Source organism: Leucoraja erinacea, chromosome 33 (assembly GCF_028641065.1).
Source record: "Leucoraja erinacea ecotype New England chromosome 33, Leri_hhj_1, whole genome shotgun sequence".
Classification (NCBI taxonomy): domain Eukaryota; kingdom Metazoa; phylum Chordata; class Chondrichthyes; order Rajiformes; family Rajidae; genus Leucoraja; species Leucoraja erinaceus.
The window spans coordinates 14,952,332-14,969,302 of NC_073409.1; the positions used below are offsets into that span (position 1 = coordinate 14,952,332).

The 16,971-nt window shown below is 44.0% G+C and overlaps 1 protein-coding gene across 4 annotated transcripts in view; it reads left to right on the forward strand.

The window, feature by feature from the left end:
- Positions 1 to 1,532: 1,532 nt before the first annotated feature.
- Positions 1,533 to 16,971, forward strand: part of map2k5 (mitogen-activated protein kinase kinase 5) — a 220,197-nt gene continuing 204,758 nt past the window's right edge. For all 4 annotated transcript variants that reach the window (XM_055661426.1, XM_055661427.1, XM_055661428.1 and 1 more), the window contains exons 1-3: positions 1,533 to 2,047; positions 10,762 to 10,810; positions 12,889 to 12,956. In XM_055661426.1, coding sequence (XP_055517401.1) covers positions 1,922 to 2,047; positions 10,762 to 10,810; positions 12,889 to 12,956 — 243 coding nt within the window. In that variant the 5' untranslated portion in view covers positions 1,533 to 1,921. The remainder of the gene's footprint in view (positions 2,048 to 10,761; positions 10,811 to 12,888; positions 12,957 to 16,971) is intronic.

Consider the following 16,971-nt stretch of genomic DNA (forward strand, 5'->3'; position numbering starts at 1 on the left):
ATAGAATTTTACAGCATGGAAGATGAAAGATGAGATGAAAAGACAAAAGGTGTGACAGGATGGAAGAATGCAAATTCTGCAGTCAGAAGACTTACACTCCCTGCACCCATTTTAACTCCCCTTCCCTAACTGAGCTTTCCGTCCTGGGCTTCCTCCACTGCCAGGGTAAGGCCACACACAAACTGCACAGGTACAACATCTCATATTCCGCTTATGTCTCCTACAACCTAATAGTATGACCATGGAATTTTCCAATTTTAGGTAACCACCCACAACTGGTTTGACATACCAAAGTGCAACACCTCATACTTGTCAGAGTTCGATTTTATTTTCCATTTCTCGGCTGAACTTCCCAACTAATCTAGACACTGTTGTAAACTTGGAAATCCTTTCTCACTGTCTATTATGCCACCAATTTTGGCGTCATCTGTACATTTACTACCAATGTTAACTATGTTGTCATCCAAATTATTAATGCATATAACAAACAGCAGTGGCCTCGGCACAAACCCCTGAAGCACACTAGTCGCAAGCCTCCAATCAGAAAAACAACCCTCCAGAAGACCCTCTAACTCCTTCCTCCAAGCTAATTTTGAATCCAATTGTCTAGTTCACCTTGCATTCAATGCATTCTGACCTTCCTAACTAGCCTACCATGCCAGACCTGTTAAAGGCCTTGCTAAGTCCATATTGGTACTGCTTCTCCTGGTAACCGTTTCAAAAAAATGTATCATATTTGCGAGATGATTTTCCATGTACAAACCCATGCCGAATATTTCTCATCACTCCATGCTTATCCAAATCCTGGCAGCTCCCATCTCTAAAACTTCCTCCCATAACCTTGCCTGTCAGCTCTATTTCACGTCCTTTTAGCCCTCCTGATTGCCTTCTTAAGTGTATTCCTACACACTCATAGACAGATTCACTTGATCCTGTCTCTCTAAATCTGATGTATGTCTCCTTCTTTTCTCTGACCAGTCTCAATATCTCTCATTAACCAGAGTTTCCTAAATTCACCCTAACAGGAACACATTGCCCCTGCACTCTTATTAATTTGCAAGCTTCCTACTCGCCATCAGTTATTTAGAAATAAGCCCTTAAAATGTATAATATTAAAGTCACTCAGAGAAAATAAGTCTTTTTTAAATTTACTTTATACCCAGTCACACATAACTACAGGAAAAAGTATCCATCCATCATACCTTCTTTCTCCTGGACGCCTGCTTTAGATACCTTCACCCTGGTCCACACACTGGTAAATGGGGGGAGATAAAATTCATGTTTCCTCTGCCCCATGAGGTGTTAAAATAAATATTTATTACATTTAATAAAAACCATTTCAAGATCCCATGTAAACTCTTAAGTAAGGACATCCATCCTTCACGATGGTTGCCAACTTTAGTCAGATGTCTGAAGTTTTCTGCCATCACTTAGTGAACAATTTCTGAACTCCACTTACGAGAAGTTTCAAATATGTTTATGTATCAACCTTGGGGTTAACTTCCTAGTAAATGAAACAGACAGTGTCCATCATAATACCTGAATCCTCCTGCAGAGTTGGCAACCTCTACCTTCAGTCAGAACAACAAAGATGGCCGCCGAGCTGGAGGCCGTGTTTCCTATTACGTATCCGAGTGATCTCCGCTTGCCCTCATTTTTGGTTCCGGTGTGGTTATAGACTGACATTCCCTTTTATTTACAAGCTGGAGGGACGGTATCGGTGGGAATAAGAGCGGCAGAAGCCCAAATTAAACCGGCCGTAGCTGATCACAATCAGACATTGCGTTGTTGGAAGTGCTGACGACAGCCGCGGGACGGGACGGGACAGCGGCGCGAGAGGGAGAGGAGGCAGCGCGAGGGCCCGGCCGTTGGTCGCGAGGGCCCGGCCGTTGGTCGCGGAGGATGAGGCCGCGCGCCAGCGATGCTCGTGCCCCGTGAGATGGAGCCCAAGACGCAGCTGCAGCTCGTCATCCGCATCAAGGTGGCGAGCGGAGACCTGGACTGGAGCATCCCGCCCGGCTCCCAGCTCCTCTTCAGAGACGTGCTGGTAGGTGGGGGTGGGGGGAGGAGAAGGAGTGACCACCGGCTCCTGCTGGGGTGGGGGAGAGTGGAGGACCATTGGTCTCTGATGGTGGGTGCTGGACTGCTGACCCATGATTGTGGGTGGAGGACCACTGGTCCCTGACAGGGGGTGCGGTGAACTGCTGGTCTCTCTGATGGGGAATGGAGGACACTGCCTCCTGATGGCTGATGCGGGGAGCGTTGTACCTTCTGGCTCCTGCTGTCCCCTGTTGGGCAGCGTTGAACGTCTCGCCCATGATTCTGAGCTTCTGACCCCCTGTTGAGGAATGGTTAACCTTTGATCCCTGTTGGGGGAGTGGGGGACCGCTGGCCCTTGTTGGGGAGCAGTGAACTGTTGGCCCCTGATGGTGGGGGGAGGAGTGAACTGCTGGTCCTTGATGGGGAGTGGAGGATCACTGGTCCTTGGTGGGAGGAGCAGTGAACTGCTGACCCCTGATGGTGGGTAGTGAATCGCGGGCCCTTGATGATGGGAGCTGCTGTTGGCTCCTGCTGGGGGGGAGTGATGGACCGCTTTTCCTTGATGGGGAGCAGTGTACCACTGACCCCTGATGGGGAGTGGAGGACTGCTGACGCTTGATGCTGTGCGATGGACCACTTTTTATTAATATATCAAAAATAATTGATACAACGGCCTTGGTTTGTAAATATTATTTTGTAACACACCCACCACCATAATACCAAATCACCAGTTTATCTAAGACGCTAAATTTTCAAATACTATAATACAATTCTTATTGAGGATTCATTCCTCCCCCACCCCACGGCACCCAACAGTCCCGGAAATCCCCCAGGGTGCCCGTGGTCAGCGCTTAGTCCCTCTCTATTACCATCCAGGCACGGACGTAACCCCGGAAAAGGGCAGGCAGCCGGCTCGGGCGGAACCCTCTTCCGCATGGCACCACGACTCGTGGATGACCAGCTTGGCCAGGTCTAGGAGCAACCCAACCTGAAGAAGGGTTTCGGCCCGAAACGTTGCCTATCTCCTTCGCTCCATAGATGCTGCTGCACCCGCTGAGTTTCTCTAGCATTTTTGTGTACCAACCAAGACATCTTCAGCTCTCCCCTCTCCCCTACGCACAGGGTGTCCAAAGATGAGGATGGTTGGTGTGAAGTGCAGCCAGAAGGCCAGGAGCAACCCCTTTAGATGTTGGAACAGGGGCTGCAACCTCACACACTCCATGTAGACGTGGAACACAGACTCGTCCAGCCTGCAAAGGTTGCAGGCTGCTAGCGAGTCTGTGAACCGGGAGAGAAACAGGTTGCATGGGACTCCTCGGTGTTGTACCCTCCACCCCAGGGAGCGGAGGACCATTGGCCCCTGATGTGGAGTGGAGGACCGCTGCACTTTGATGGGGAGTGGAGGACTGCTGGTCTATGATTTATTATTAAAATGCTCTTATTTCTATATTGAGATTTATTTCCATTCCTCCCCATGGGTACAGCAGCTTTTTGCTCTGCCTATGCTGGAAGATTTTTTTTAATTTACCAATATATTGATCATAAATCTTAAACATTAACACTATCATTTTATCCACTAGCCTGACCTCTTGAGTAATAATAACAGCTGACTTTATTATGCTTTTTATCAAAATTATTTTGATTTCCATTTTACAGTATGTAATATTTCAAATGTCTCATGAATTGGGCCATTCAGCCAATTCAGTCAATGCTAAATTTCAAAGCAATCCCACCAATTTCATTCCTACATTTATTTCCCACTAACCCTTTTGTATCTCACATGCCTACCAACACCTGATCCTCCTAGATATCACCTGGACAAGGGACAATTTACAACAACTAATTCGTCTACAAACCAGCATATCTTTGTCATGTGAGAAGAAGTTGGGGCATCTGGGGGACACTCAAGCAGATACTGTGAGCATGCAAATTCCACACCGACAGTACTCAATCTCTCGATTGAAACGGGACCCTCATGTTGTGATACAACAGTACATGCAGTTTAACTCGTGCGATTAAAAAATCAAATTTGGACAATACCAATAAAAAATAATTTCCTTTTTTGGGTTCAAAACTAATTTGTTTTTCTAAATGCATAAATCCAGAAATAATGTATTACCACAAGAAACCAATTCTCAGAATAGCTATTAAAATATGAATATTTTATTTAAAATAAAATGCTCTGAAAGTATTGGCTCTTTAAATAGTTTCAAGAATAATATTGGCTCCAGCAAAGCTGCTTTTATTAAAAATCTCAGGTGAAAATCTCATTCAGGTTTGGTAGCACTTCCTGGCGAGATAAATCCTTTTACTGATGTGGGGTTAAAATCTGATAGCAAAAGCTCAATGAGACTAATTTATGATTGCCTTGGATCTAGTCGTACATCAGAATAGCTGACCCAAAAGTACACTGGCACCATCTTTCTCCACTACATCGATGACAGCATCGTCGCTGACTCCTGCACCCGTGCAGGATTAGTTTAATTTAGAGTTACAGTGCGGAAACGGGCCCTTCGGCCCACCGAGACCACACTGACCACCAATCTCCGCACATTAACACTACCCTACACACACTGGGGACAATTTTACATTTATACTAAGCCAATTAACTCACAAAGCTGTACGTCTTTGGAGTGTGGAAGGAAACCAAAGATTTTGGTGAAAACCCACGCAGGTCACGGGGAGAACGCACAATCACCGTACAGACAAGTGCACATAGTCAGGATCGAATCCAAGTGTCTGTCGCTGCTCAGCAGTAGCTCAACTGCTATGCCATTGCGCTGCGACCTTCCACCTTGCCCTCAAATTCGCTTAGGCTATCCCTGGCACCTCACCCTTTTCTTGATTTCTCTGTCAGACAGACAGGGGACAGGCTATTGACTGACCTACTACAATCCCACTAATTCCTACAGTTATATGTGCTATATCTCCTCCCAGTTATGTTCTCATTTTTGCGCACCACCCTACCCCTCCTCGTATTCATCCAGGAACCCCATCAGTCCTTCTAGACATGCACTAACCTCATCTACACTAACATCTACACTAACATCCTCTAACCTCATCTACTGCATCCAGTGTTCCCAAAGTGGCCTTTATATCAGCAAAGTCAAGTGTAGACTTGGCGACTGAACACTTGCACTCGGTCCGCAAAGGTCTACTGGATCTCCCGGTTGCTAACCATTTTAACACTCCTTCCCATTCCCATATTAATCTTTCTGTTCTGGGCCTTGTCCATTGCCAGAGTGAGGCCACATGCAAACTGGAGATACAGCACCTCGTATTCTGCTTGTGTAGCTTACAACCCAATTGTATGAAAGTTTAATTCACCAATTTTAACTACCCTAAAGACCTTCCTCCTTTACCTCACCCACTTTCCTTCCTTGTGCCCCATCTGGACCAGCACCCATTTCTGCTCTCCCACTCACCACCACAATTTTCTGAAGAAGGGTCCCTTCCTGAAATGTCACCTATCCATGTTCTCCATAGATAGACATAAAATGCTGGAGTAACTCAGCAGGAGACAGGCAGCATCTTTGGAGAGAATGAATGGGTGACGTTTCGGGTCGAGAGCCTTCTTCAGACTAGTCAGGAAATTGTGACATCAGCTAAGTCTAGACTGACTCATTGAAAGTGTTCAACGAAACGATCGCCTAGTCTACGTTTTGTCCCGCCGATGTATAAGAGTCCACATCTTGAACAACGGATACAGTAGATGAGGTTGGAGGAGATGTAAGTGAGCCTCTGCCTAACCTGAAAGGACTGTTGGGGTCCCTGGACAGAGTCGAGAGGAGGTATAGGGACAGGTGTTGCACCTCGCGGTCGGGGAGGGGATGGTTTGGGTGGGAAGGGTTGAGTTAAGTAGGGAGTTGTGGAGGGAAAGGTCTCTGCGGAAGGCTAAAAGGGTGGAGATGAGAAGGTGTGACCCGTTGGAGATGGCGAAAATGTCAGATTATGTGTTGTATGCGATGGCTGATGGGGTGAAAGGTAAGCTCACCTGTTTTAATTTCTCGTTTACCAATGTTCTTTAATCTTCTGCATTCTAGCTTAAAAGGTTCAATTTTAATTATGAGGCCTTTTTTATTTATCCTCAGTTTATTAAATAAAATCCTTTTTAATAGAATAAGCATCTTGCACTTTATTTATATAGATCTTATTGTATCTCTGTGATAATTTCTATCCTACATCTTTGAGTTTGCTACACATCTTCCTTGAATTCTCCCTGGTCCAATCTCTCTTCCATTTTCTAAGCAAATTTTATTTCTTTCTTAAAATGCATTATAGTTGAGTATGTGACCGCTCCCAATAGACATATGATCAGAGGGACATGGAGACTGTCCACACCAACATTGGTCATCTGTTCACACTGATTCTATGTTATTCCACTTTCTCATCCACTCCTTGGGGGCAATTTTGCATGTTAATTAATCAACAAGCCCACACATTTTGGGGATTGTAAGGAAACTCACATGGTCGCAGGGAGGACATGTAAACAGCACCTGAAGTCAGGATCAATCTCAGCTCTCTAGTGCTGTGAGACAGCATCTCTGCCAGCTGTGGCACTGTTAGAAGGAAATTGTTTGCATTGCATTGTAGCTATGGATTGGAATTTATCGCCGTTGTGGAATGTGGGTTTAAGTTTGTGATTCTTGTGACTTTTCTGCAGTCTCAGGAACAGTTACAACATTTAAGAGATATTTGGACAAACACATGGGGGGAGTAGTATAGATAGGCATTATGCCATAGGCTGAAGTACTTTTAGCCTTCATTACTTCTACATATCCACTATCTTATTTGTGAATAGGCGACATTTAATTTTGTTGCGGAGTGACTGAGCTATAATTTTATTATCTCTTTGATAATTCTAGAGCTGGAGAAATGGGGTGAATATGAAGGATCTTTCAGAATTTAAATGTTCCATTTAGAACCTTGAGAATCACACTTAACAAGTATTTATTTGATCAATGTGAACATGCAAGGAAAAATCTTCAATTGGAGTCATTTTGATTCTTAGGAGACATTGATATTTTTTACACATAATATACATATGCAAAGAATTGTCGACAATTAACTGATGGTGGTGTTTCCACACAAGTATTACTTGTGGATGGATGTCCATCTCATCTATCCCACTTGTGTTTGGTGATCATCCAAACATAAGTTCTTCTAACTGATGGCTCCCTATCAGTTTTCGTACTATCGTATCTATAATTTCTTAAGGTAATACTCAATTTATCCTTGCGTCATCTCTAGCTCTGGTTCTTAATGTTCTAATGGAGTGGACATGCCAAGACTGATGAACTGTTGAATTTCTTGTTTTTGTCAAGTATGTCGTCATACTTTTGGGTAGCGTACATTCAAAGTGATTTAATAGTATACATTTTAACCTGTAGGTTATACAATTGGCGATCTTACACTCTCAGATAAGACTAGGCAGACTCAACGAACATTGAATAACAAAATTAGAATTTGCCGGTTAGGTTTAGTACGTTTCCAAAGTCTACCTTCCTACTTAACTATACCTAAGAATTAAACCCAACACCAACACAAGCCTCTGAACTCCAGTGTTATTCTAATGAATGTGTCTGCAATGTATGTACTTTAAGGCCAGTATAGCTCACCTGGAATGTGATCCCCAAGACTAAACACAGTACTCGACTAAGATTTTAATTTCAGAGATACAGCAGGAAATGGGCTCTACCACTGTGCCATACACTGTACAGATCCCTGCAATGAAGCGTAATTTCCTCACATTTGTATTGTGATAAAAGCCAATATTCCATTAGCTTTTTAATTGCTTTTTGTACCTGGTCTGCTGGCTTTTAACGATTTGTGTATTTGGTTTCCAAAATTTCTCTGCTCTCTTGCAGTTCTAAGTTTCTCATCATTAAGATGTGTTTTATCTTTCCTGGGTTCAAGATAAATAAACACATGGTCGAGCATATTGAATTGATTGCCGTATATTTAATGAATGGGAAAAAATGGTTATTTGTAAAACCTCCTGCTCTTATTTGCATTAGCAACTGTTTCTCTTTACATTGTCAACTGGAAGTGAGAAAATATGATCAACTGAGGCTTCATCAAAGGCATTATTAAAAAAAAAATGAAGATCCAAAGAACACATCAGTCCATCCCAAACTCCTTCCCATTGTGTCCAGTCTGTTTTCCCTTTCTTCTTGTTGATTTGCAATGAATCAAAAGATGACTTTTCTCATAATCTCGGTGTATTAACCTTAAATCTCTTCCAGTGAGGTGCAGCTGGTAGACCAGCTGTCTCAGTGCCAGAGACTTAGGCTCAATCCTGACCTCGGGTACTGTCTGTGTGATGTTTACACATTCTCCTCGTGATCGCGTGGGTTTCCTCTGGGTGCTCCAGTTTCCTTCCACATCCCGAAGACCTGCAAGTTTGCAGGTTAATTGGCCCAAGTGGGATGCTCTTGGGGCAATTGTGCTTGGCCTGTTCCCTGCTCCTCTGTCTTGCCGATCACCTGAGCCTTCTTACTGGTCACGATGCACATTCACGGACAGTGGATGCAAAAACGTGCCGAATGTTGCCCTCATCCTGATGGCTACCTTCATGTGTGGCTGCATCAGGCTGTGTGTTGAGCCAAGAACGTGGATACCAAGTGTCATTACCTGTCCCCAGTTTTACAGTGGATTGCTGGCAACTCTGCCATGCAATGTGCCAGTCAGCTGAACACTGCAGCACCGCCTGTACGCTGGAAAAGTTCTTCCAGACCAATACGTTTGATCTCAAGTCTAATAGGCAGGGTTCAGCACAGAAAATCCCCCGGACAAGCTCAGTAGATCCTGTGGTGTGGTTCCCTCAGCAGAATGCCCAGTTTGGCTGGGAAAATGCCTCATCGGCAGAACTCACCAGCAAGCACCAAAATCTCGCTTGGCTAGTGATAAGATGGGCCCTCCCAGTCAGATCCTTCCTTTACCGTCAGAATCTTATCACTGACGCAGCCGGCCCTAGAGTAGCATGCCACAGAGAGATGATTGCCTGCCTCTTTGCAGAGTGTGGATTTGTGAAGAGGGTCTGAAAAATGATGCAAATGTTCATGTTGTGTTTCATCCCGAACAGCCCCGTAACACTGATTTACGAGCTGTTCGCAAAGACATTTTGGAGACAATCATCAGGTGCTGCTGGACCGTCAACTTGGTAAAAGACGCTCTTTGATCTGCCCAAAACCTGTTGGTCTCCCAGCATGGGATGTCCATCAGGGAATGTTGTAGATCGGCCCATTCCAAACTGCAGGAGGAGATGAGGAGGTATGCACTGAAGCTTGGTGCAGTCAATGCCAAGGCTCTGTGAAGGAGGACCACTGTCTAGGGTCGTTGCACTGCTGAACATTGAGGGCCAGAGTCTGGTGGGGACTCCCCACAAACAAGGGAAGGGATATCACCCCAAGGGGCCACTTGAGTGGTAAGGGTATTTGTCTAAAGATGGCTGTTAATGCTACTGAATATGGCGCAACTAAATGTATTGACAATGAGAATGTTTGAAACTTTTTTTACACTTTTAATTCTGTATGCATTTTAAATTCTGAATGAAGTTTATTTTTGGAATAAAAAATTGTTATTTTGTGCGTGTGTGAGAAAGAGCAAGCACTGCATGCACACGCATATGCACACTTTGTTTTGATGCTATTATATTTTTGATTACTTGTGTAAATACAGTACAAAGCAGAACCTTCTCATTGCTGGTGAAGGCAGCGTCTAGTTAGAGGATTGGTTTGCTAATCAATAGCAAATAGTTTGCTAATAGTACTTTCTACAAATGAGGATATTGAGAAAAATATTTTGGGAGGGAATTACTGCAGCATAATTGAATAGTATGTTATGTCTATTGGCTTTTAAGATATCATGTTTTGCATAAAGATTATAACTTTGGGATCCATTGCTATCTTTTTGTGTGTCACCCTGGTAAATTGTATGCTCCACCAAGTTAGCAGTATGTTGATATTCTAGTTTTCGGTTGTATTGAAGTCCTGAGGCATGATTCTGCAGGGTGCTCAGCTGTTGTCCAATATGTTAGCAAATGGAATTAACCCTGAATGAGATATGACATCTTAGGGCAGCTGAGCCCCAATTGGGAGAAGTCCCAGAACTGTAATGATAAACCATTATGCAGCAGTCACTGTCAAATTTTTAGTAATTTTCTTGTATTATTTATCTTTGTTGAGATTTAAATCAATGGTAAAAGGGAGGAGGAAATAAAACAGCATGGCTTTGTTTTTAGTTGTTGATCATATTGTATCGGTTAAACAGTGTTGATGTTGTTCAGAAGAACTAAAAAGTTCTTCAATTTGTTTTAAATCATGTGTCACAATTTGCAGCCATAACTTGCTCAAAAGCGTTGTCTTTGAGAGAGAGGGAGAGAGACCAAAGAAATATTTTTAATATAGGAAAACTGACTAAATATTGGAACATAGGTTTACTTGCTGAAAGTGTGCACTTGAAGCTTTCAGAAGTTCAGAAGCTGACTGTCATGAACTCTGTTTATTGCTTTCTGTTTTTGAAAAGTGTCATTACCAAATTTTGATGGTTGGTATGGTTTCGGTGGGCCAAAGAGCCTGTTTCTATGCTGTACCTTTCAATCAAAAAAATGCTAATGAAGAATGTTAAGTTCCAGAAAGCAATGCAGAAACCTACGTACAATTATGTCAATGTATCCCTCGGGTTTCTTGTAGATTGATTACTTTTATTCCTTGTTTTTAGGATGTTATTGGTCAAGTGTTACCAGACACGACGACAACAGCATTTGAGTGTAAGTTTTTTTTCATTGATTTGTTCTATATTAAATACAATGTCCAATTAACAGAGACCTATTTGTTAGTATCTACATTTTATTAACCATGCATTTTGTGTGCTTAAAATGAATATTAATTTGGAGAAATGTACATGGATGAAAGTTTTATTATCTAGAATTATTAATATTTGTCTTGGCCTGTAGTCAATTGTTGATTGGTGCAATAAATTATTTCAATGCAAGTTTGAAAGTTTTGAGGATTAGAGTTTCTGCATTTTTCGGCATCTGGTGACTATCAAATTCACTATTTGGAGGAAACTTTAAGTCTAGATTCGGACTTGTTTGAATTATTGCATCGGGTGCGAGGCAGGCATGAAAGGAGAAGCTTGAATATTTAAATAAACGCAAACCTATCTTTATTCAAATATTATCTTCACAGCAAAGTCGATTGTAGCATCCTATTTATCCTGTAACATGCTTTTTTTCTCACAGATTTGTGATTTTTACTCATGCTTGCTGCTTAGCTATCTACTAAATGCTCGCTTACACTAATCTCCTGAGGAGAACTTCCTCAATGAAATTTAACATTTTTTTAAAGAATTAAATATTTTTAAAATGAAGTTAAAATACATAAATCTTGGAAAATACTGAAAAACAATTAAAAGCATTTAAATAAATTAAATTAAATTGTAAATTATGTAATCACCATTCTGCTTTGATTAAGTTGACATACCTATATCAGACTCGGCTAAGAATGGTGCCACATTCCCTATTAGAACAGCTGAGTAACTGCAGGAAGTCCACTCTCTACTGTTTGGCACCACATCAGAGTGTGCTTAGATTAATAGTAAAGTCCAAACTTCCTCATGGTTACAAATAAAATGCTGCAAGCTGCATAAAAATTGCTGTGGTTTGTACAGAATTTTCAGGCCTATTTTCTTGGAACAGCAACGCTGCTCCTTCGTTTAGGTGACTGTTTTACTGAACACATGCGCCTGGTTTGCTAGAGCTTGCTGGATCTCCTGTTGCTAATCTATTTAATTCCCCTTCCCATTCCAACCTGTCCTGGGCCTCCTCCTTTGCAGAGCATGGCCACGTGCAAACTGGAAGAATAACACCTCGTATTCCCTTTGGGTAGCTCACAGCTCAACAATATATTGTAATATTGACCTCTAATTTTTAGGTAACTAACCAACAAACAATTTGCCCCCCCCTCCCCTCATTTCTTATCTTCCACTGTCCTATTCCCCTTTTCCTCTTTTCCCCATCCCCTTTCATCGCTACCTCCATCCATTTATCTGGCTTCACATTGCACGCCTTATCTCACAGCTTTTTTGTCTTTTCATCTCTGGCTTTTGTCCACCCATTTGCCAAACAAAAGAAAACCCTCTCACTGATATCAATTGCTATGTCCCACCCATACATCTTTTCCTGCTTTCTTCCTATAATAATCAGTCTGAAGAAGGGTCTTAACCCAAAACATGACATGCATGTTCTCCAGAGATGCTGCCTAACCTGCTGAGTAGGAGAGTCTAGGATCAGACGTCATAGCCTCAGAATTAAAGGATGTTCCTTTAGGAAGGAGATGAGGAGGAATTTCTTTAGTCATCGGGTCCACTAGGGGCGCTGCACCGAAGATCCCAGAGCGGGCGGCGCTGACTACAACATCGTGGAGTCCCTGGGGCCCTTTGCCGAGGGCCGCCAGTGTGAATCTCCGCCCGGCGGAGCCTGGGGACGTCGTGAGCCGCGGACTCCGGTGGGAAGCGGCCGATTCGGAGGCTCAAGCCGGTTGAGGTTGGCCTCCAGTCCCAACGTCGGAGTTCCAACATCCCGGCGAGTGGGCCTGAGCGGCGGACTGCGGAGGACTGCGGAGGTCCCGACCACGGGTGAACATCGAGGAAGAGACTGACTTTGGTGCCTTCCCTCACAGTGGGAAACTTTTGATTCTGCTGTGTGGGATGTTTTATGTTGAACTATCGCGTGTTGTGTTCTTTATTTTATTGTATTGTATAGTTATCTGTTTTGCACTCCATTGCTCTATTTAATATGTTGCATTGTCCAACTAAATCATAATTGTATTTTGGGTTTTTTTTAAGATGAGGATGAAGATGGGGATCGAATCACAGTGCGCAGTGATGAAGAAATGAAAGCCATGTTATCATATGTAGGTACATTTATGAATTTTGTACTGCCTCCAAACTAAGTGGTATTTCCATCTTGAGAACCTGTCAAATTTTAGATTTGTTATTTATAAGTACAATGATTCAATAAACTTTTATGAAGTGCAGTGCCCTCCATAATGTTTGGGACAAAGACCCATCATTTATTCATTTGCCTCTGTACTCCACAATTTGAGATTTGTAATAGAAAAACATTGCGTGTGGTTAAAGTGCATATTGTCAGATTATATAAAAGGGTATTTTTATACATTTTGCTTTCGCCATGAGGAAATTACAGCTTATACATAGTCCCCCCCCCCCCCAATTCAGGGCACCATAATGTTTCAGACACATGGCTTCACAGGCGTTTGTAATTGCTCAGGTGTGTTTAATTTTCTCCTCAATGCAGGAATAAGAGAGCTCTCAGCACCTGGTTTCTCATCCAGTCTTTCCATCACCTTTGGAAACTTTTATTGCTGTTTATCAACATGAGGACCAAAGTTATGCCAATGAAAGTCAAAGAAGCCATTATGAGACTGAGAAACGAGAATAAAACTGTTAGAGAAATCAGCCAATCCTTGGGCTTAACAAAATCAACTGTTTGCAACATAATTAAGAAGAAAGAGAGCACTGGTGAGCTTACTAATCGAAAGAGACTGACAGGCCAAGGAAGACCTCCACTGCTGATAACAGAAGAATTCTCTCTATAATAAAGAAAAAAACCCAAACACCTGTCTGACAGATCAGAAACACTCTTCAGGAGGTGTGGGTTTGTCAATGACCAATGTCCGCAGAAGACTTCTTGAACAGAAATACAGAGGCCACACTGCAAGATGCAAACCACTGGTTAGCCGCAAAAATAGGATGGTCAGGTTACAGTTTACAAGAAGTAATTAAAAGAGCAACTACATTTCTGGTAAAAGATCTTGTGTACAGATGAGACTAAGATTAATTTATATCAGAGTGATGGCAAGAGCAAAGTATGGAAGAGAGAAAGAACTACCCAAGATCCAAAGCATACCACCTTATCTGTGAAACACGGTGGTTGGGGTGTTATGGCCTGGGCATGTATGGCTGCTGAAGGTACTGGCCCACATCTTCATTGATGATACAACTGCTGATGGTAGTAGCATAATGAATTCTGAAGTGTATAGACACATCCTATCTGCTCAAGTTCAAACAAATGCCTCGAAACTCGTTGGCTGGCAGTTCTTTCTACAACAAGCCAATGATCCCAAACATACTGCTCCAGCAACAAAAGAGTGTTTAAAAGCCAAAAAATTGGCAATTCTTGGGTGATCTGGACCCAATTGAGCATGAGGAGAAAGCTGAAGGGGACTAGCCGCCAAAACAAGCATAAGCTAAAGATGGCTGCAATATAGGACTGGCAGAGCAGCACCAGAGAAGACACCCAGCAACTGGTGATGTTCATGAATCGCAGCCTTCAAGCTGTCATTGCATGCAAAGCAGGGGCGGAAATCCTGGGGGGGGGGGGGGGGGGAGGGGGGCACATGGGACACCCCCCCTTTTTTGTGGGGGGTGGGGGCAGTCTTTCCCCCCCCCCCCCCCCCCCCCCCCCCCATTTTTTTTGTAATCCGGATTTTAAAACCCGGTGACATCTCCGCTTTCCACGAGACAGTGGGGGTGGGCCTGCTGATCGAGGGCACCGATTGGATGAGAGAGACGTCGGTCAGCAGGCAATGGGGGCGGGACATGATAATTCAGCGCGGTGATTGGAGGAGGGAGACGTGCCAAAACACTCTTGGCACAGACCTGCGCCTCATCCGCAGCCACGATCGATCCCAGCTCTCCGGCATTGTCCCGCCCCTACCCAAGTGCCCCCCCTGTCCGGAGTTGGCCAGAGAGGTCAGGAGTCAGAAGGGAGCTGTGCCCCCAGGCCCACATCCAGCGCAGAGAAGCAGCGCTAAACCCAGCTCAACTCTGCCTGCCCCGCCAGGTTATCCTACAGCCATGCCTGGACTTGCGGGAAATATGGCCCAGGTGTACAGCCAGCGTGGAGAAACTGCGCTGGTGTCCCGTCAGCCCAGGCAGGGCTGTAGGTTAACCTGGCAAGACAGGCTGAGTTGAGCTGCATTTAGCGCTGGATTGAGCCTCCGAAGCCTCGCATGCGTGTGTGCGCGCGTGCGTGCACTCGCGGCCACCAATAAATTGTCTCCACCCTGTCCCCCAGTCCCCGCTATATTTTGATAGCGATTTCCGTGCCTGATGCAAAGGATATGCAGCAAAAAACTAAACATGACTACTTTCATTTACATGACATTGCTGTGTCCCAAACATTATAGTGCCTTGAAATCAGGGGACTATGTATAAACACTGCTGTAATTTTCTACATGTTGAAACCAAAATGTATACAAATGGCCTTATTAAAATCTGACAATGTGCACTTTCACCACATATTATTTTTTTTTGTATGACAAATCTCAAATTGTGGAGTACAGAGGCAAATAAACGAATGATGGATCTTTGTCCCAAACTTTATGGAGGGCACTGTAGATGAGTCATTGTTTTCTCATGTTTCATATCTTAACTCAAAAGTGATTTTTTTTGCTTTAATCTTCATAGATATAAAGGTTACGTGTATCCGCCTATCACTAACCTCTCTTTTCCATCTATCACTTCCCTGTACAATGTCTAAAGAATGGTCCCGACTGTCCATTCCCTCCACAGATGCTGCCAGACCTGCTGAGTTCCTCCAGCATTTTGTGTTTTGCTCAATGTTATTGTTACCCTGCTAAACATGTGGTCTAATTTAGAATATTTGTTTCAGTCTCCGTTCATTAATTGGCTTCCTCCAAATATTAGGCTTAGAACAATTGCTTTGGTTGAAGTACAGTCTGAATAGGTGTTTTTGATTTTGTTTCCGCAAGCAAGGAAAATTATTATCGTTAATTAATAGGTTAATTCAAATTATATATCTATATTCTAAGACATTATATGCATAGTACCTACTAGACCAAGTGCAGACCTGTTTGGTCTGTTCCCCCAACATGCGGTTGTGGGGGGGGGCGGCATGCAGCGTCACACACACACTAACTCCACCCCCCCCCGCCCACACTCACGCTAATTACCCCCCTTGATATTATATTAATATTATTAATTTGCTCCTTTTACCCCATAAACACCCTATCTACTGAAGCATAGCCCCCAATTTGCAGTCACACCTAGAGGGGGGGGGGGGGGGGGTAGAGAGTGAGGGCAGAGAGAGAGAGGGCAGAGAGAGAGGGCAGAGAGAGAGAGGGCAGAGAGAGAAGGGGCAGACAGAGAGAGAGGGGAGGAGGGTGAGAGTGAGGAGGAGAGAGAGGGGGTACTGATAGGGGGGGGGAGAGGTGGGGAGCGTGGAGGGAAGAGGGTAGGGGGTGTGGAGGGGAGGGGGGTTAGGGGAGGGAGGGAGGGGGGGGAGAGGTGGGGAGCAGGAAGGGGGAGGGTGGGTGGATGGAATGGAAGGGGGTAGGGGGTTGTGGGGAGGGGGTTTTAGGGGAGGAATGGGAGGGGAGGGGATGGAGGGGAGGGGAGGGGAGGAGAAAAAATAGGGGAGAGAGTGGGGGGGGGAGGAGAGAGGGGGGGGGGAGAAGAGGGGGGGGGGGAGGGAGGGGAGGAGAGGAGGGAGGGGAGAACCTAAAAAAATATTTTAGAACCAAAAAAGAAACATTCTGCAAGCATTGTAGAACCAAAAGAGACACTTTTTGCAAACATTTTAGAACCAATAAACACTTTTTGCAAACATTTTAGAACCAATAGACACATTCTGCAAGCGTTTTAGAACCACTAAGGACACTTACATTTGAGTAAACATGTGTTCAGTGTTATTCACAGCTCAGAGAAACGTGACCCTCTGCCTTCCTCCAGCTTGCAGACACTGATTGAGGCACACCACTTCCTGGTTTTATAGTCCCTCCCCCCTGCCGCCAGCAGGGGCAGCAGAGAGAATGGGGAATTTTGTAAAATCATTAATATCTCTGTCATTTTTCATCGACGGGAAAAATCCTCGGCACACATACG